The sequence below is a fragment of the Ramularia collo-cygni genome, assembly GCF_900074925.1.
Source record: "Ramularia collo-cygni strain URUG2 genome assembly, contig: RCC_scaffold04, whole genome shotgun sequence".
NCBI classification, from domain to species: Eukaryota; Fungi; Ascomycota; class Dothideomycetes; order Mycosphaerellales; family Mycosphaerellaceae; genus Ramularia; species Ramularia collo-cygni.
The window spans coordinates 429,121-449,409 of NW_019716258.1; the positions used below are offsets into that span (position 1 = coordinate 429,121).

The 20,289-nt window shown below is 52.8% G+C and overlaps 2 protein-coding genes; both read right to left on the reverse strand.

Annotated features, from left to right (window-relative positions):
- Window positions 1–357: 357 nt before the first annotated feature.
- RCC_12216 (uncharacterized protein) lies at window positions 358–1,533 on the reverse strand (the record flags this gene model as incomplete). XM_023768602.1 has 2 exons in its annotated part: window positions 358–1,173; window positions 1,270–1,533. 2 exons carry the CDS (start codon window positions 1,531–1,533, stop codon window positions 358–360), a joined length of 1,080 nt encoding a protein of 359 aa, XP_023624370.1.
- Window positions 1,534–5,579: 4,046 nt separating this feature from the next.
- Window positions 5,580–18,913, reverse strand: RCC_03313 (related to polyketide synthase; the record flags this gene model as incomplete). XM_023768603.1 has 17 exons in its annotated part: window positions 5,580–6,173; window positions 6,235–7,541; window positions 7,617–7,669; window positions 7,728–8,083; window positions 8,144–8,314; window positions 8,392–8,768; window positions 8,831–9,346; window positions 9,418–10,872; window positions 11,013–11,110; window positions 11,161–11,293; window positions 11,349–11,846; window positions 11,900–12,123; window positions 12,181–13,915; window positions 13,991–14,137; window positions 14,192–18,287; window positions 18,337–18,454; window positions 18,510–18,913. 17 exons carry the CDS (start codon window positions 18,911–18,913, stop codon window positions 5,580–5,582), a joined length of 12,282 nt encoding a protein of 4,093 aa, XP_023624371.1.
- Between the last annotated feature and the right edge of the window lie 1,376 nt (window positions 18,914–20,289).

Sequence of the window (20,289 nt, forward strand, 5' to 3'; positions counted from 1 at the left end):
TCGGCATGCACAGGCATTGATCTGACGCGGGGTGGTCCCGCAAATTGAGCACGTGCTCGGGGTTGGAAGTTTGGTTATGTATGAGGTTTGATGGATGAGGTATCAGTTTTGATGAGGATGGGATATGATGAGTTTGATGAATGAATGGGGGGTATCGTGTTGTTCTGTTTATGGATTTTCTTTCTTGGAGAATGATGTACAGGGTCAAAAAATATCGTGTCTCACAACAAAAACCACACACTTTTCCAATATCATCCACTGGAGCCTCTATATCCCTCCGACTGGCTGCTTCAAAAAAAAAATAGTAGTAGTAGTAGTAGTAGTAGTTCCTCTCCAATAATTGAAAAAGGGGGCTTGTCAAATCCGTAACGCCTGACGAATACGCGTCAAACGCTGACGGATATCTGTTTCGAGATGACTGACCACCTCACGGTTCGCTGTGGGCGGGGTAGTGGGAGGAGTCATCATTTGTGCGGTGGGTGGTGGTGGTGAGGGCGGGGAAGGTGTGAAGTAGATATCGACAGCCTGTCGCTGACGTTCCAGGAGGTAGGCACATAACTGCACCACCATTACGAGTTGCGTCTCGCCTTCCAAGTATCCGGTGCATTTTGTGGGGAGGAGGAATGAGCTTCTCAAGTCCACATCGTGTTGGAGAGCTACTAGGACTGCCACGTAGATGTTGAGGAGTAATGTGTGGCATGCAATGACCAAATGGCATATGATGGTGTCGTGGGAATAGTGTCCAGCGGGGTTCAGGACGTTGAGGGCGTTGAATTTATCGTTGTTTCCTTGGCCGGAGTGGATGGGACCATGTGGGAGGCCAGCTCCCGTCTCTCCTCGACTCGAGTCAAAGGATGAAGGCTCGTTTTGTAATCGACAGAGAATCTCCATCATGTGGTGTGATGCGGAGAATACGGATTGTAGAATCTCGCCTGTATTCTTCGTTCCATAGTCGACGGATAATATTTGCAATGGCACACGAGCGAAGAGATGGACGAACCAACTCGCCACGCTCTTCAGACAGCTTTCGTCGAGTAGGGGTCTTTGCTGTGATCGGTTGCCGGAGAAGGATGCTGCTGCCGTCTCTGCCAATACACAACCGGACTGATGTAGGGGATAGAGACGTGTGCTGAGTTGTGAGAGCTGTGCTATCGCGGCATAGGGAGATCGATCCTGGAAGTAGATGTCGACGTCAGCAAACTACTATTATCAAGTCGAATGTCCATCAGGTAAGAGCATCGCCTGACGCTCTGGTTCAAACAAACATACCAAGCTCATGCCGGAGTTTAGACCGTCCATGCCAACGTTGTTGAGATAGTTGCTTCCACTACTATGGCTTCTCTCAAGAGGTTCTCCCACACCACCGATTGTCGTCCAGTCCACCAATGGATTGCTCGGGTCGACGTTCAAGAAAGGATCAAAGGACATGCCGGAATCAAGAGATCCAAATGTAGCAGGTAGAGAAGCAGAGCTCACATTATTTATGGAGTCGGGATCGTTGAGGTCTCCAATCATGTCGCCGTTCCAGTCCATATCGAAAGGCCATTGTAACGAAGAGGTGGGAGTTGTAGACGAAGTTGCATTTGCAGTAGATGCAACGACCTTGGAGTCCTCTTGTTCACTGGTGGTACTCACACGACCGTCAAAGTTATCCTCTGCAATGGCACGGAGGCTAGTATGCTGGACGGTCGAGCTCCGTCGACGATCCGCTGGGGTAGTCGGTGGAGTTCTTGATCGCGCCAAAGCTGCTACTGAAGGTCTTCCTTTCGGTAGGCTGAAACCCGCTGGATGTTAGCTAAAAAGTGACAAAAAACATTCTTGACTTGGGGGGGGGCGAGCATACTGTATACACCTAATCAAACACATCACACGTTGGTCAGCCTTGAACATTACAAATCTCCTTTGGGACTCAAGCTTGGCACAGTCCATCCATCGTTTTGACTTTTGGAGAGACCATCATGGTCCGTCCCGGCTCTCTCGCTCTCGCTCTGGACTTACATTGAGCTCCCTGCTTCAGGCAGCGATTGCACGCTCCTTCCTTGCCTTGGCGAGTGCAACGTAGCTTCTGACCATAGCATCGGTCGCACGACTGTCGGCGGGATGAAGTGGTAGGCACGACGGTGGGAGTGGCCGCTGCTGTCTCGTTCTGTTGTGAAGGGGCCATATTCTGTCGTCGTCGTCGTCGTCGTCTCGAGATAAATTTTGCGTTGTATGTATGTAACTATTTGGAATATCAGACCACGAATGCAGTGCGAAGGGAGACCTGGTATATCTAGACCCTAGGGTCTCGTCTGTTGATTCACGTGTTGAATGTTCAACAGGTCCGGGCTTGCTTGCAGGGAACGAGGCCATTCACCCCTGCACTTTAGCAAAGCCTCATGGGTCCTGGCCATGCACTGTGATGGGCCGGCTCCTAATCCTTGGCGCATCAGGAGATATCAAGCTTTCGCTCGCTGCGAACGGTAGTGCGGGCTGGAAATTTAGAGCATTATGGACACGGGGCGTCGGGGGCGTCGTCCATTGAGTCTCTCTCTCTCCCGAAGTTTCGCACCACCCACCCACCCATGGGGAAACTCCATTGGAAGATTACCCAGTCAGTCCCCTTGGAGCCAGCGCTGATGAGTTATCACTCACAATCGGAGCCCTCGCGCGCGCCAGAGATAACGTCTGGCAAAGAGCTCGGTCCAGGAAAAGGGCAGGGGTTTTTTTTTTGAAGTTGCCGACCGGATTGTCGCGGGCAATCGAAGGTATGTGATTGCAGGTGACGCTATGCCATGTTACCTGGCTCTTTAGCTGCATGACTTTCCCATATCTTAGCGATGTTGCAGCTCGTGGGGCTATCGTAATCTCTAGGTACTCTCACAATCCGCGACGACCCTGGTCTGGTTGAAAAAGAGGTCCGGCGGCAACCCGCCAACAATGATTGTCTCATCATGCCATGGGAAAGGGTGTCATGTCGTGTTTCCAATGGTTCTGGTGGCATGAAAGGGGGGAGGGGAAGTTCCCGCCCGAATGAGTGACCGCTGCTACTGCTGCCATACTTCTACCGTGCGTGCCATGCCATGATCAACAAGAACGATTTCCCTGCGATTGCGATCGTTCTGGCACGAACGTCTAAGCTTGTGATGAGCCAGACTTGAGCCAGTCAACACGTGGATACTGTACATCGTCTGTGCTCGGAAGTAAATCGAGCTCGTGCGTGCGATACACGGGCTTTCTGTGTGGGCACTGGTTTGGTTCATACCCTGATCGCCCCGACCCCGGATTCGCCATTGTAAGGCGGTTCCATGGTTTTGCAACTCCCATGGGAAACGCGCTTACAGGATGGGTGGGATACAGTAGTTCTCATGACTTGACATGCATGGCATGCATGGTGTGGTCGTAACGATTGCAAATGTGCAGTCCAATTATGTATGTATTATGGTGCTTCAGATTGGTTAGACCTTGACTGTGGTTGTAGCCTACACTTCATTCATTCATTTGTTTGTTTGTGAGTACTGCATGGCGCCTCGTCTAGAAAGAAACGCACAGTCGTCGTGCTTCGACTCGTAATGCCTGCACCAACTTTGCATCATATGAGACATGTGGGTGGGTTGGGTTGGGTGGGAGGGATGAACGCGGGTCCCCAATGTTCAGTGCTGCTGATGAGATAAGTTAGTACCTTAGCCCAGACTAGGAAGTCAGCAAGGAAATAACGCAATGCGTGTATCTGTGATGATTCGCAATTCGTATAATAAAAGAACGGACAAACAAATGTGGCTTAGATAGTACAGCCACTAACACTTTTAGTTTGAGACTTGGCTCCTCTCTCGGCACATTTTCCAATACTACGCTAAAGAATTCGTGCGGTTTTATGATTGGTCGCATGTGTTTCAAGCCCGGGAATCCCAGTCTCCGAAGCCATAATATTAAATCATGTATGATGGTCGCATGGACTGGTGAATCTCTACAAGGCCGAGTGGTTTTCTTGAATTCCTCTCGCTGAACAACTGAGTGCTCTGATTTGACAGGGCGCCCCGCCAGAATGTCCCACCGCTTTTTCGGGATTTTCGGGTTTTCGTACTAAGTAACCCCTGGTCACCCGCACTACCTTACACGTGCGTGTGGTCTCACTCAGCGCCCGACTGCCGTGCCGAACGACGCTTACGATCAGTCGGTGAGTTTTTCTCTGGGGGGGCCGTGTTTTCTTTCGTGGGACATCTTTCCACAAAGGCCGGGGATTGCCAATGGGGTAGATTGCATTATTGCCGTTCACCGGCCATGACCTAGTGTCAGCCTATCACTGTGTTTCATTCACCAGGCTGATTTACATCCCATCGCTAGGTAGGTAGGTAACAATTATCAGCGGCAGCTCTTTGTGGATATCATTGAAATAATGTGATGATACGGCGACAACTTGGACTCCTCCTCAGGCCGCCAGCATTTTACTCAAAAAATCGGCCTTGATGAGAGAAGACGGATGCAACAACAATTTCCAGTGGGTCTGGCCGAAGTTTTCGATCAGGCCTAATTAGAGATTAATGAGGCGATAGTAAGATACTGACGGCTCTTTTTTTTTTTACTTTTCTCAAGAAGGGCCGGCGATTTCCGAAAATCACACGTACGCAGCACCAGCACTCACCACCCAAGGCAGTGCACTGCAGGGTTACAACAGGAGGCTTGCGAGTCCGTCCGTCCACTCCGTCCCTGACCCTCCAAGTTAGACTTACTTAGGTCTCAGACGCACGCACTGTGGAGACGGAACCGAAGAACGCCTCATCATGGCACGCACGCACGCACGCACGCACGCACAGTGGATGGATGATTCGCGTAGTGGCATGATTCGCAGCCGAGCCGTGTGTTCCAGTGGACCTTCACGATGCAACTCGGATACACTAGAATAGAGACCGTTGATGTTGTGTGGGGAAAAATGGCTGAATCCTCTCTCTTCTAGCGAGTGAGTAGTCCGCCTCACTTACAGACATGGCAAAGAACTTGGATTGGCGTGGGACAGACCGCCCTGACATTCAATTCCTCGGAGAGACCTGCGGCGTACGACTCATCAAAAACACACGACGTTCATCTCAAGCATGGGATGTTGAAAAAACGTTGAGTTCGGTGTCAGCTCGCCAAAACTTCCGCCAATTGGGTGGGTGGAAGGAATTGTAGGTAATCTCGCTGGACAGGCAGGCAAGTCTTTGAGAGGTCTGGCTCAACTACTTCATTCACTGACTGCCTCATCACTCCAATAAATAATAAATGGCATTGAATCAACAACATGTCAAAGACAGACTTCGGACCTTGACAGCGAAACTCTTCGCGTAGATTGAATCGTATCATCCACATGTGGCGCTGTTCGAATGCATCGGCGATGGGGCGAAAAAGAGGGGTGGGGGGAAAAAAGGCAGTTTGCCAAGCTCCGAAAGAGGAAATAATGACAAGTTTAGAACTCAATATAGCTTTCAGAGTAAACTAATTGGCTAACATGGATGTGCCCGACCAGCGCCACACATTCAAGTAGGTATGTATTAAACAAAAATATCATGTCCATCAAGAATCCAACACAACAACAACAACAACAACAACAACATGCCGAATGTCTATCTCCTCGACTCCAACGCCGCGCCGTCTGCACTACCTCCAACCGTTGCCTGTTGCGAAGTCAAGAAGTACGGGAAACCAAGCGCCTTGATCCGTCCAATCCATGCAAGACCAGGCATACTCTCAAGCTTACGGTCTCCACGTTGCTCGCTGAGGTAGTYACGCAGTGCAGCGACGCCAATAGCCGCCGGACTCTCCAGGTGTGAGAACTGCGTAGAACTACTACTACTGCTGGACATGGAACCATGGATCCACTTGGCAGCTTTGTCGGCAAGAATCATATCGATGCGGCCCTCCCAGTCGCTCATCTCGGGTATGAGACCGGAAATGTCGACGAAGCGGACGAATTCGTCCAGGACGTCCTTTGGTGAGTCGAGTTTGGCCGCGGGAAGGAAGCGGTAGATTGATGAGGGTACTCCCAAACTTACGGATGAGCGCTCCAGGAGCTGCTCGGATGCCCATCGGGATGAGACGTAGCCGTTGCTGCCGTCGACGGGAGGGGTGAAAGCAGCAGCCGAGACTGCGTCGGTGGACTCGCCTGGGAAGACTCCAATTGTTGAGATGTAGTGAATTGGCACTTTGCGGGGAGCCGCCTGGAGGATTGCATTAGCATTATAGACATGAAAGCGAAGTCTTAGTCGCGGTGATACTCACAAGTTTGATCAACTCTTWCGTTGACTGTACATTGCTTGCCTTGAGCACATGGTAAGGATCCCAGAAGCTCTTCGCGGCTCCCAAGTGCAGAACCACGTCGACTTGACTTGACAGCGCGGAGAAGTCTTGCTCTGTCAGTCCAAGGAGCGGAGCTGTCAAGTCGCCGACGTGCGACACAATCTTTGACGATTCTGGGAGTTTCTTGACGTCCCTTACAGCCACACAGTGGATGGTGCTGATGTTGGGGTCGGCGCAGAGCTGTGGTAGAAGTGTCTTGGCGAGATTTCCAGTTGAGCCTGTGATGAGTACAGTGAGGGATTCTTTCTTGATGGGAGACGAAGTCGGCACCTTCGCAAGGAATTCCGGAACGGATGGGGGAGTCGTTTCCTGGTCCCATTCAATGGCCTTTGCGCTGGATGCTTCTTCAATCTTGCTTGCCATTCGGTTCAGAGAGGTGTTTCCGAGAAGATCGACCAGGCGGACGACGACGCCAAAGGTCTGACGAATCTGCGCCTGGAGTCGGATGACCAACAGGGAGTCTCCACCAACCAGGAAGAAGTTGGTCGAGGGCGTTATGTCGAATGACAGATCTTTGCTCTCAAAGTCTAGGACTTGCTCCCATACACTCTTCAGCTGTATCATGGTTTGGCTCATCTCGATATCCTCAGAAGCTTGCTTGATCCGCTGCGGAAGCGGCATGTTCTTGAGAGCCTTGCGGTCGACTTTGGAGTGGGCAGTCAGAGGAAGCTTGTCGAGAGCGAATGCTGCAACGGGAACCATGTACTGCGGAAGAGCAAGACGTGTCAAGAGGTGCTCCAAGAAGGCATCTTGGTCGGCGACGCTGTGCTTTGGATCGAACACGACGTGAGCGACAAGGAATCCTGGATCGCCCTCACGTAGGGTGACTACAGCCTCAGCCAGTACTCCGTCGGACGCAGACACCATGGTGCTTTCAATGTCCGACAGCTCGATACGAAGACCACGGATCTTGACTTGTGAATCTCCCGCTGTTCTCGAGTGGAACACCATGGCGCCATCGCTCTGTAGGTGACAGATATCTCCGGTGCGGTACATTCGTGTCCAGCCATTCGACAGGTCGTCGGCATTGGCGAACTTGTTGGGAAAGAAATGGTGGTTCGTGAGTTCCTCGTTGTTCAGGTATCCAAGAGAGACACCGGCACCGCCAATATATAACTCGCCGGGCATGCCCGCTGGAAGTGGGTTCAGCTGTTCATCCAGAATATACTTCTGGTAGTTGGGAAGCGAGTATCCACAGGGAATTCGATCTTGTCCAAGCTCTTTGTCGCCTATATATGTATCAAATCAGTCAACATGTGCTTCGGATTGCGAATGATATCGGAGGTGTCTCCAAAGATACGTACGGTAGTCAATCTCAATCTTTGTTGATGAAATACTGATCTCCGTTGGACCATAACTGGAAAGACATGTCAGTAGTGCTCCGGTGGTCTCAATATGTAGAAGGAGATACGAACCTGTTAAAGAAACGGAGTCCTGGCAGGTCGAGATTGGCGAGCTCGCCCGTGACGGCTTTGGTGAGGACTTCACCGCCGCCAAATGCAAATCGCCAGCTGTCTGCCTTTCGCAAATTGTCGCCTCCGTACTTCATCCAAAGAGCGTACTCTGATGGCGTTGCCTTGGTGTAAGTAATGTTGTGCTCTTGAATGATGTTGGTGATCTCAATCGGATCACCACGCTTGTCCCAAGGAACAACGTAGACTGTTCCACCATTGGACAAACCAGTGTAGATCTGGTCAGAGGAGTGATTGAAGGTGAAGGCACTCTGTTGTAGGGTGTTCTCTGCGCGCAATCCCCAGGTCTTGGTGTAGCCCTGCATATCACAATTCAGATTAGCGATGTTATCGAGTTTTGTCAACGTTCAAGTCCTTACTTCGATCTCGTTTCGCAGACCGGAATGGGTTACTGAGATGCCCTTTGGAGTTCCGGTAGAACCGCTGGTGTATAGAATGGCTGCAACAGCATCTGGCTTCGAGACGTTCTCGACTGTGGCCGAGGGGATCATTTTGACCGAAGACACGTCGATAACGAGCGCGTTGGGCACCTAGGTAGAGCGAAAGTTAGCACGGGTCGATTATGCATCGGTCTCCATCGTCCACGATATGTGGCAATTTGACTTACATTGAGCTGCGATGCGTCACCCAAAGTTGACTCGTCAACGAGCACTGCCTTCGGCTCGCAGTCTACAGCCACGGATGCCAGGCGCGGCAGGGGCTCCCTTAGGTTTAGCGGCACGTATACGGCTCCCAGGCGCATGATAGCAAGCATGGAGCAGACCCAGTCAGACGCCGCTTTCTGGAAAACAAGCACCCTGGACCCAGCAACGACTCCGCCATTCTGGAGCTCTTCGCTGATAGCTTGGATGCGGTTGATCAGATCCGAATAGGTGAGGTTGCTGCCAAAGCCATCTTTGAGTGCAATCTTTCCTGCGTTCTGCTGCGCGATCTGGTCGATGCGGAGTGGCAGTGTGCCTGGCCAGTCAGACACCAACTTCGGACCTACAACAGTTATTAGCAAATTGATACTTGACTTGTATTTTGTGGAAAGGATGGAGACTCACCTCGACCAATCTCAGCAGCGCGAGAGCGTTGCTTTGGACTGAACAACGGCGTGTCCTTGAGGAGAAGCTTAGGATCTCTGGACAGTATTTCCAAGAAATGAGTATACGTTTCCAGCAAAAGCTCGGCGGCAGTGAGATCATAGAGGGCTTTCTGTGCCCGGAGCATGATTAGAGAACCGTTTCCACCGTCAGTCACGTCCAGCGTGATGTCGTAAGCGGTTCTGCCTGGGTGCACTTCCTGGAACTCGAACTGCAGGTTGCTCCAAGGATGCTTCTCCTGGGCGCCCTGTCGGTAATCGAAGAAGGCCTGGAAGAAAGGACTGTGGGTAGAAGAGCGTTCAACGTTGAATGTGGCAAGCATTACGTCGAATGGAAGACGCGAGTGCTCGAGAGCCCCATGTGTTGCTTTGCGAGCTTCGGCGATTGCATCCCCGAATGGTTGTTCGTCGTTGTGTTTGAATCGGAGGGTAAGCAGGTTCAGGAAGAATCCAATGCTTCCCATGACCTCGCTATCGACTAATCACATAGTTAGTATCCAATATTCTTAGTAGCATACTCTTTGCCGCTGAACGGCCGGGTTGACTCACGGCGGTTGGCATCGGCGATACCAATGGTGAGATCTTTGGCCTGTGTAAAGCAGAACAGCATAGTCTTGTATGCCGCGAGGTAGAAGTGGAAGGGAGTTGATTGCTGCGTCTTGGACACAGTCTTGATGCGGGCAACCAAGTCGGCATCCATTCGGGCACCAACCTGGTGAACACCAAACTTCTTCATTGCTCCTCGTGAGCTGACTCGAGCCATGGGTAACAGCGGCAAGACTGGTGGTTGTTCACCTGCTGGGAACATCTCTCTCCAATACTTGACGTCAGCATCCATGCCGCCAGTTTCGAATGCTTTCCGCTGAGCGGCGGTGAAATCTGGATATTGCTGCGGCAGTGGTCCCATAGGCTTGCCATCGTACGCCTTCTCCAAATCGGAGAGGAAGATTTGAAAGCTGACTCCGTCCATGACGATATGGTGGTAGTTGACCAAAAGGTAATGGGATGTAGGCGAAAGCGACAGGATAAGCAATCGGACCAGATCACCACTCGCCAGATCGAAGACGTGTTTCTGGAGTTCGGCATACTCAACCAGGACTTCATCAAAGGACGAGATCGACTTGCGCTCCAGTCTCAGGGGAGAGCTGCTCATCACCTTTTGGAAGGCCTGGTCTGGTCTGTTTTCATCCTCGATGAAACAAGTGCGCAGCGACTCGTGTCTTGCAGTGACGGTGCGAATGGCCTTCTCCATCTTGCCAAAGTGCAGGTTACCGGCGATGTGGTAGTAAAAGGCAACATTAGATGTGGTCTGATCTTCGAGCAGCAGACGCAAGAACCAGAAGCGAGACTGCCCGAATGAGAGCGGCTCGGTCTTCAAAAAGGTTTTTGGGCGAGCTTTGACAACTGGCTTGGACGCAGCGACCGGACGCTTCACAATAGCTGGACGTGGGGCGACAACTTTGGCAGGTGTGGCTGCTACAGGCTTGACTGTCTTGCTGGTCTTGTCCGCAGAAGTGTTGGAAGGCGTGGTTGATGAGGTCTTGTTTGTCACAATTGATCTCGGCTTGAGGGACTCGGCGACCTTTGGCGCAGACTGTGTAGCGGCAACGGTGGGCTTCGTAATGGGTGCGGCAGCAGTGGTCTTTGCGAGAGATTTCGCTACCGGCTTAGAGACAGGCTTCGTTGTTGGCTTGGGGATGACCTTCGATACGGGCTTCGCGACAGGTTTCGCAGTTGGTTTAGCAACAGGTGCTGGCGTAGCTTTCTCAACGGGAGCTGGAACGACCTTCTTCTCAACTGGCGCAGGAGCAGCCTTTGCGACGGCTGCTGGAACCGCCTTTACAACAGGTGGTGGAGCAGCCACCTCAACAGGCTTCGCAATAGGCGCTGCAGGAGGTGGGACAGAAGGCACTGCGACAGGTGCTACAATCGGCGCTACAACGGGCTTTGCAATGGCTTTCACGACGGGTCTAGGCGTATCCTGCGCGGGTGTACCTCCGATGCCTAGAAGGCGATAGGATGTCAGCGACAGTTGTACACCTCGCGCCTCACCGTTTTATTGACTGAAGATCAAGATCAAGTGAACAGAGGGCGGAGAACATGGATAGATTCATCTATAGGAGCATCTTAACTCTTCGACATACCTGGGAGAAGTGTCTCGGGCAGCTTCTTCAAGGCGAGCTCACACAACTCTGCTGGCGATGCACCTCCGACCACCTTCAGCACTGSAATGTCCGTCTTCCTGTCATGTTGTTAGTTTCGATCCACAAGATCGTCGCTTGATGCACTTACAGCTCCTTCAAGAACCAGGATCGGACTTCGACCGCAACCAAGGAGTCAACACCGAGCTCGACGAGGGGAGCGTCATGGTCCACTTCCTGGTCGCCCAATTGCAAGATGACCCGCAACTTGTTAACAAAGCATTCTGCAGATTCATTAGTGCCGCACTTTTTGTATCGTTAGGCTTTTTGATAGCATACCTTTGAGCACCYCAAGTGCCTCTTCCATGGTCGTAACCTTGGAGAGCTGTTCTGTGACTGGAAGCGACGTCTTGGTTCCCGCTTGCGCATCATTCGACGACAAGCTCTTTGTCTCGATGATACAGTGTGAGAAGCGAGGGTTCTCAAACCATGGGCCACCAATGTCCTCATCGTCACGGATGGTACGGATACCGGTGGTGACAACAGCGTGAGGAATTGAGTCCTTGTCTGTCGCAGCTGGGTATCCAGCCCGGATCGTCTCGGCGAACATGGTGTGAAACTCAGACTCAGAGATAGCCATGAGACCAAAGCGAGTAAGCTGGTCAATGACAGCCTGGCCAGCAGTCTCGACGTATCCAATACCGGCGACACGTCCGATATCAACAACAGAAGCAGCCAATCCACGCTGGCGTCTCTGTCTGGCCAGAGTGTTCAAGTAGCCGTTGGATGCAGCGTAGTTGGACTGTCCGGAGTTACCAATGACACAAGCCGACGATGCTATAATCGTGTTAGTGCTATCAAAAGCCTCTATCCATCAGGACAAAACTTACAGAACATGACGAAGAAGTCAAGTGGCTCGTCGTAGAACAGTTCGTCCAAGTTGTTGGTACCATCGATCTTAGGACCGAGGACCTTCTGCATGATTTCTGTGGACATGCCAGAGAAGAGAGAGTCGTGCAAGACCATGGCACCGTTGACGACACCACCGATGGGAGAGCAAGTCTCTCTGATCTCCTCGATGACTTCCTCGAGCTTTTGCTTGTTGGTGACGTCCCTGGGAGAAATCAATGTTAGTATTCCGGCATCATGTGCATGGGAATGATAGACTCACAATGCAACCACCTTGACCGATGCGCCGGTGCCTTCGAAAGATTCCAGCCACTCATCGTTGATCTTGGGGTTACGACTGGTCAAAACGACACTTCCAGCACCGTTCTGGATCATCCACTCGGTGATCGAGCGTCCAATCTCACCACTGAGACCAAAGAGAACATAGGTTTTCTCGCCCGAGAAAAGATGCTCGGCCTCAAGAGGACGGACTTCGACAGAAACGTCTCCACTCTGTGGCCATGCGACGATGGCGGTTGCGTGGTTTGGCCCGTTTTGGATGTCCGCAAGTTCGCTGACCAGGTCTTCGAATTGCTCAACCTCCTCTACTTCGGCTATGACAGCTTCCAACAGAGCTCCAAGCAGTTGACTACCTGCGGCCGAGGTGTATGCATGAGTGGCAATGTCGCGGGACAGCTCAGATGGATCGATCTGCTTGCAGCTCACGGGTAGGACTGCGGAGATGGTTGTGCTGAGCTCGCTCACGTTACCCCGGCTTTGCTTGGTGAGATCCAAGAAGTGTGTTGGCTTCGCGGCGGAGAGAACCTTTCGGATGACTTGACGAGGAGCGCGAGCACTGAGAGTGACCCACTCTTCGGGGAGGTTGCCATCATCGTGTTCAGTGTCGATAGTGAAGGTCAGGTTGATGTCCTTGGCAGCTGCCCGCCTGGACAAGGCCTCCGCAAGGTATCGATCCTTCGTCTCCAGATGCACAAGAACCTGGCTTCCAATGTGGACAGAGTCAATCAGGGATACAGAGAGTACTTCGCTTACGACAGCAGTGAGAAGGCCTTCTGGCGAGCCCACAGCATCGATCTTTGCAGTTGCGACTGGAACGATTCGGCTGGCGTTGGAAGCAGATAGAGTAACAACACTCTCCTTTGTCTCCTGGTCCTTGCCTACGCCGAGGTACAGGAATGTGTCTGCGGCAACGTGGAGTGCCTTCAGACTGGAAGACTCGATGTTCACGAGGCTCTCGCCATCCTTTGCCTTGGCAGAGAGAACTTGCTCCACCAGAGCGGGCTGCGAAGTGGCAGACTGCTCAATGTGCACATTGGCGCTGGAGACCGGCACAGTCTTTGTAATGGTGCGCTTGTATGAGTTCAGTCTGGCGTTGCAGTCGACGCTGTCCACGAGGCGAGGAATCTTGAGAGTGCCCTGGTCGAGGAAGGCTTCGGGCTCGATCGACCAGAGAAGCTTGTCCTTGGTCTCTCCAGCCACTGCCCACTCGTCGAGAGCGACCTGTCGCAGCAGGTATTCGGCAATGACCTTGGAAACATTGTTTCCGAAGTCTGAAACATCGAGGTGGCTCATGTTGATGTGTCCTGCTTCGTGGCTCATGGCTCTGCTGAAGGCAATAGAGGCCATGTGGTAAGGCTCCTCGATCTGAGCTCCCTTGGTGATCCAGAGCATGTGTCGAGCCAATTCGTAGACTCGCTTGAGGCCATTCATCTTCTCGTCGGTGACGTTCTTGAAGATCGGAGTGTCAAGATCAACCAAGTTGACAAAGGTAGACATAGGATCCAGTTCCAGCGCCTCGGCGTCGGTGGGTAGGCCACTGAGGACAGTAACCTTCTGGCAGTAACGTCCAAGGCTTTCTTCAAGCTCTTCGGCGATCTTGGAAGTCTCAAGGCTTTCGTTGCCGAGAATGACAACACTGTCAAGGTTGACGGGGTTCTTCTTGGCGGCAAGTGGTCGTCGCAGATAGTTGACGCGATCATCCACTGCTTGCGAAGCAACTAGTAGGAATGTTGTTAGCAAAGACCTTTACACATAGACAGCATCGTTTGTCGCGTGCGGCATCGCCGACTTACTGATAGAGAAAGGCCAGGCCAAAGCGTCAACCTCAGGGGTTACAGCATCAACACCAGCGAAGCCTGCCTTGCGCAGGGCAGAGTGCCACTCTCCAGGGGTAATGGTTGGTGCATATTTCCTTCCGTCGTCAACACCAGCCCACCATCCTACGATTTGTTAGCGAAAGAACTTCTGGAAAAACAGGAAAGAATACTGCTTACCAGAAAGACCACCCATCAAGTTGCTGAAGCGGATGGGTCCGTTGTTAGYGATCTCGAGCAGCATGAGGTAACCACCAGGCTTGAGAAGGGAGCGTGTGTGTTCCAGCGTCTTCTGAAGAGACTCCGTGGCATGCAAGACGTTGGATGCGATGATAACATCGTAGACACCCGCCTCATAGCCCTGCGAGGTGGGAGGCTTCTCCACATCCAGCACTTTGAAGGTCATGCGGTCGCTGTAGGCCTTGAACATCTCGCCGGCCTTCTCGAAGAAACCAACAGAAACGTCGGTGTAGGTATAGGAGGACATGGTGTCACCCATGGCTCCCAATACTGCCTTGGTAGCTCCACCAGTTCCAGCACCAATCTCGAGAATCTTCGCATGGGGGTAGCGGTGGACGAACTGCTTCATCATGCTCGACMAGAAAGAGTTGTATCGGGCAAATCCGAGACCCTGCTTGTAGAAGTCGTCAAGCATGTTGTTGGGCAACATGTGTTCCAGGATTGTGGTGTCTCCCCGCACTGCAGCAGGAATATTCTCGCCGACGGCGGCGATCAACTTGATGTCGATAGCGTGAGAGTACTCCTCAATCAAAGCCTCAATCTCCTCGGCGGTATCTTGAGCCCACTCCTTCTTCAAGCATGGGTGACGGCCGGAGGCTGCTCGCTGAATGTTGTGGTTCATGTACTCCCTCAGGTGCATGTGGTGTGCCGCACCAGACTTCCAATCTTCCTCAGTGATTTCTGCCTTCCATTTGCGGAGGTAATAGTATGACACCCGCTCACAGACAACCGCGAGCTCGATCTCCTCGGCCGATGGGCGCACATCGCCGACGATGGACGGTCCATCGGGCGATGCCACGTCGAACTTTGTGTATGAAAACAAACGTCTGTYGTCGGCTTTGCCTGCAGGAGCGAAAGGCTTGATGGTGAGATCCTCGACTTGAACAATGGCATACTCGCCGTCCTCGGTGAAAAGATCGATGCTAGCATGGAACTCGCCTGGTCCATCAAGGGTCGCGCAGACAGGAATTTTGGATGCAGTAGTCGGCAGGGCATTGCACGCCTCTGGGTTGACTCTGATGCTGCGGATAGACGTTGGGACGTGCAGAGACCAGAGGTGCTCGTCGCCTGGAGCGGAGTACGCAAGCATAGATGCCTGGAAAGCAACATCGAGCCAAGTTGGGTGAACCCAGTACACGGTGGTGTCAACGTCGGAGTAGGGATAAGTGTCGACCATGACCGACGACTGGTTGAAGCGACGCTTCATTTCCGACATTCCACGGAAAGTCTCGTAGTAGCCGTAGCCCAGCTTTCCAAGAGAGCTGTAGAAGCGATCGGTATCAACGTTTGCCATGTTGGATGTGTCGAGAAGGGAAGACGACAGAGCTTCCATGTCCGGGTTGCCGTAAACAATGTTAACGGATCCACTGGCCATTTGCTCCAATTCCTGGTCGGTACCAGAGCCGGGGCACGAGTAACAGGAGAAGTCGGCCGTGGTGGTACCTTGCTTGGTAGTAATACCTGTCAGGGTGATCAGAGTCTCAACACCACCGTTGTCGTCTTCCTCAAATGTGATGGCCCTTGGGATGGTCAAGTTCTGAAGTTCGACGACCTCGACAGGCTTGTCTCCAGCAAGGTAGCGAGCTGCCTCGAGTGCCATGGCCACATAACCGGCAGCCGGGAAAACTGTCTGGCCCTGCAATTGATGGCCGTCCAACCATGCGATCTCAGATGGCTTGATCACGTTAGACCAGCGCAAATCGTGAGAGTTAGAGTCTGGCGAAAGGACTCCGAGCAACTCGTGGAAAGGATCGCTTCGGCCACGCATCTTCTGAGACTTCCTAGACTCATGCCAGTGGATTCTTGAGTGGTTCCACTGGTAGCGTGGGAGACCAATGGCAAGCTTTGGTCGCAACGAAGGAGCGACCGCCCTGATGTAAGACTGGATGTCGGCCTGTGTGCCGAGATGGGTCCACAGGAATCCAAGAGCTTGTGCAAAGGACTCAATGTCGTTCTTACCACGGCTGAGAAGACCAGAGTAGGGGAGGCCGTTGGGTCGTAGATCGGCAATAACCTGGGAGGCAGGACCTTGCAGCGCAGGGTGTGGTCCAACCTCGAGACCGTAGGTAATGGATGGATCGCTGTTGACGGCGTTCTTGACAGCATCGGCGAAGAGGACTGCGTTTGTCATGTTGTCCCTCCAGTAGATACCCTCAAGATCCTCTGAGGCAACGACTGCCTTGTCGCTTGGGGTCACAGATGAGAACCACGWGCAAGAGTTGTCCGCGTTCATGTTGACCTTGACTCCACAGTCCTTCAAGGACTTGACATAGGCATCGCCACAAGGAACCATGTGGTGAGAGTGGTAGGCTTTGTCGACCTTCAACATTCTGGCGAACTTCTTCTCCTCGTCGAAGACCTTCTTCGCGTGAACGATGGCATCCATGTCTCCAGACAGTGTGACACTCGCAGGGGAGTTGTGTGCAGCAATTGCGATCTTGCCCTTGAATGCGCGGAGGTTGACGAGTTCCTCTGCATCCTCCCAGGAAGTACCAGCAGCCAACATGGCACCCTTTTGGCCGGTGGCGGAGCCGGCTTGCTTAGTGTGCACACCACGGTAGTACGCTACGCGAATGGCATCATGTGCCGAAAGAAGTCCAGCAGCGTACGCGGCAGCAATCTCTMCAGAGGAATGTCCAACAACGGCGGTGAAGGCGACACCAGCGGTCTTCAGAAGTTCGACCAAGATGACTTGCAGGGCGGTGCACAGCGGCTGGCTCAGCTCGGCCTCCGCAATACGAGAAGTGTCGTCTCCAGCAAGCATCTGCTCGCGGAGGCTCCACTCAGGTCGATCAGCCTCAGGGAGAGTGTTGAGTGAGTCCTCGAGATCAGCAACGATCTTGCTGACAAACTCCGATGAGCGGATAAGATGTGCGCCCATGCCAGCCCATTGAGCACCTTGACCGGTGAAGACACCGAGAATACCAGGAGTTACAAGCTTGGAGTTGGCGCGAACACCAATGGGCTTACTGGCGTTAGCCTTGGCTTCTGCGATCTTCTCGTCGATCTTCGTCTTGAGCTGTGCGGCAGAAGAGGCAGCAAATGATGTCTTGACAGCCAACTGACTCCTTCTCGCGTGAAGTGTAAAGGCCAGGTCAGAGAGGTTGACATCCTCGTTCGCCTCAAGGTACTTGGAGAAGGCTTCCAGCTGAGCAATGAGGGTGACCTCGGAAACGGCCGAGAAGACAAAGGGAGCAAAGGCAGGCACCAAGGCGGACTCCTCGGAGGCTACTGGGCCATTGTATTGTTCCAGAATAGCGTGGGCGTTGCTGCCTCCGAAACCGAATGAGTTGACACTCACACGGCGTGGAACACCTTCAGCGAGAGTTGGGTACTCGCTGAGAGCAGTGGGAACCTTCAGGTACTTGTAGAAAGGCTCAATGGCTGGGTTCAGCTTGTTGAACAAGAGGTTAGGGGGAATAACTCCGTTCTGAACAATTCCGAGAGCTTTGAAAAGGCCAGCCAACCCTGCGGCACCCTCGGTGTGACCGATGACGGTCTTGACAGAACCGACGTACAGCGGCTCGTCGCGGGCCTCTTGACCAAAACATTCGAAGATGGCCGCGGCTTCCTTGGGATCACCAGCCTTCGTACCAGTACCGTGAGCCTCGAAGAACTGAGGGTGATCGTTGACGTTGTTCAAATCCAAGCCAGCTTTCGCATAGGTTTGACGGATGAGAGCAGCCTGGGCCTCGGAGCTGGGAACGGTGATACCGTTGGAGAAACCGTCCTGGTTGGCTCCGGTTCCACGAATGATACCCTCGATGTGGTCACCATCGGCAATGGCATCACTCAGACGCTTCAGCACGACGGCAGCCACGGCTTCACCACGAGCATAACCGTCAGCGTCGGCGTCCCACATGCGAGAGCGGCCGGTAGGCGAAAGCATCTTCATCTTGCTTTCAAAGATGAAAACCTCAGGTCCGAGAATGACCTGGGTTCCGCATGCCACAGCAACGCGAGACTCGCCGCTGCGCAGGGCCTGGACTCCCTGATGGACAGCAATCAAACTGGACGAGCAAGCAGTGTCGATGGTCTACAAATGGGTCAGTAATGGTAATTAGGGGGGCTCGCATTCTAGATACCATGCTTGGGCCGTGCCAGTCATAGAAGTAGCTGACACGGTTGGAAATGATCGCACGGTTCGTTCCCGTAGCGAAGTAGGTCGGAATCGTGTTGAGATCACGGAGGAGGGTGTCGTTGCTGAGGTATGATCATCAGTATCATGGAGCGCGATTGAATATTGCTGAAAACGTACTAATCAACACCCATGGTTCCGACATAGACAGCGGTGTCAGACCCACGCAGTCCCTCGATAGTGTGTCCACCAGCCTCCAGGGCTTCGTACACAGTCTCGAGGAGTAGACGTTGCTGAGGGTCAATGCTGTCTGCCTCGTTGGGGCTGATATTAAAGAAGGCTGCATCGAAGGTCTTGAGATCCTCCTGCAGCAAGTAACACTGTCTAACATTAGTGGTACCGTGGTGGGTTCCATCCTTGTGATAGAAGCCTGTAGTGTTGAATCGATCTGCCGGAATGTCGCTGCCCACGTCAATGGGTTTCTCCAACAGCTTCCACAGGGCAGCTGGGGAGTTGGCGCCGCCAGGGAAACGGCAGCCAGATCCAACGATGGCGATGGGCTCGGGTTGAGTGGTGGGAGACATGTCTGTGCGGTTAGCTCAGTTGAATGGGGGTGGTATATTAAAGATTGAAACAAGTGCAAGTTGAGTTGCGGGAATGCTGGTCTGGGAACGATACAACAAAGGTGTAGATGATCCTGCTCTCCAAACAGCAGCGCTGCGGGGAGAGCGTTATATTCAATACCTGTTGGCGCTGGTAGCGACACCGACACTGCGATACGACAATCGCCTGCGACCACCCATGACAGGCCATGTGCTGCTCACGTTGTCGGGTGCCGAAAGTTTACATCGTAGGGCTGCCGTCTGCGTGGCCCAATCACCGAAGGTGGGCTTCCTGGAGAGTCCCCCGTATGTGTGTTGGGACCAGGAGCCCCGATCACCGAATGCCAGTAGTGTCTTGTACAATCTAGAAGGGGAGGCAGATCATCGGCGGATTTCATTCGTGCTAGATTCCCACCACTTTGGGACTTAGTCAAGCAAAAGTCTATTTCCAAACCATATGCCTCCCCTTTTGCCGGAGACGAACTCCATTGCTACCGACTTGCACATGTCAGATTTCGACTCCCTATTTCGCCCTGGTAGCGTAATGTACAATTGATTGGACGTTGACCAGTCGACACGTGCGATAGGGACGCCGAACGACCCAAATGGACCAATCAACGCGAATAGGACTTGGAGCGCCTGTGCGCGACGCGAAGGAGACTAACGACATCTCTCGCACAAAGTCACCGAACATTCTCAGCGCTATGGTTGTCGGCGTTGTGTTGACGATCTGCTTCTTGCGCACTCTTCTGCTCATCTCCCGCAGTGAGCTGTGCACTCCCCCACAGGTAGATCTCCTCTTGGTTTGCGTATGCTTCTCAGGCTATTATTCGCAATCGTGAACGACCTTCTTTCGGATAGCAGAGTTCTAAAAGCAAATTTGTTTCATATCGGGAAGCTGCAGCCTCCGACTGATTGCACGACAAAGTCTTCCGCTTGCAATGATAGATTGATCAGGGGTTTTGCGCCATTGTGGACCCGGCACGGTCAGTAGCCCATCTCATGAAAGGCGAATGAACCGGCCGACAAATGAGAAGTCTGAACGCAGGATTGACAAACAATTCAGCCGTGTCGTTGGCTACCTTGTCAGATAATGCCGCCGAATCCTTCAGAACTCGCACCTGTTGCGATGTTTGCACACCTTCCCCGGAATCCATCGCTTCTAGGATGAACATCACCTGTACTTGAATGATAGCGCCGGCCTTTACTGAGTATGACCAGAGGTATCAGCGATTCTGGCTCTGTGCTCTGGAATGAGAGGGCGTCGATGGCGTCAGCACCGATGGTAGCCCGCAAGCACGAGTGTCGTTTGTTCGGACGCCCGTAGGTGTTGGGGAACAGTCTAGACTGACCATACA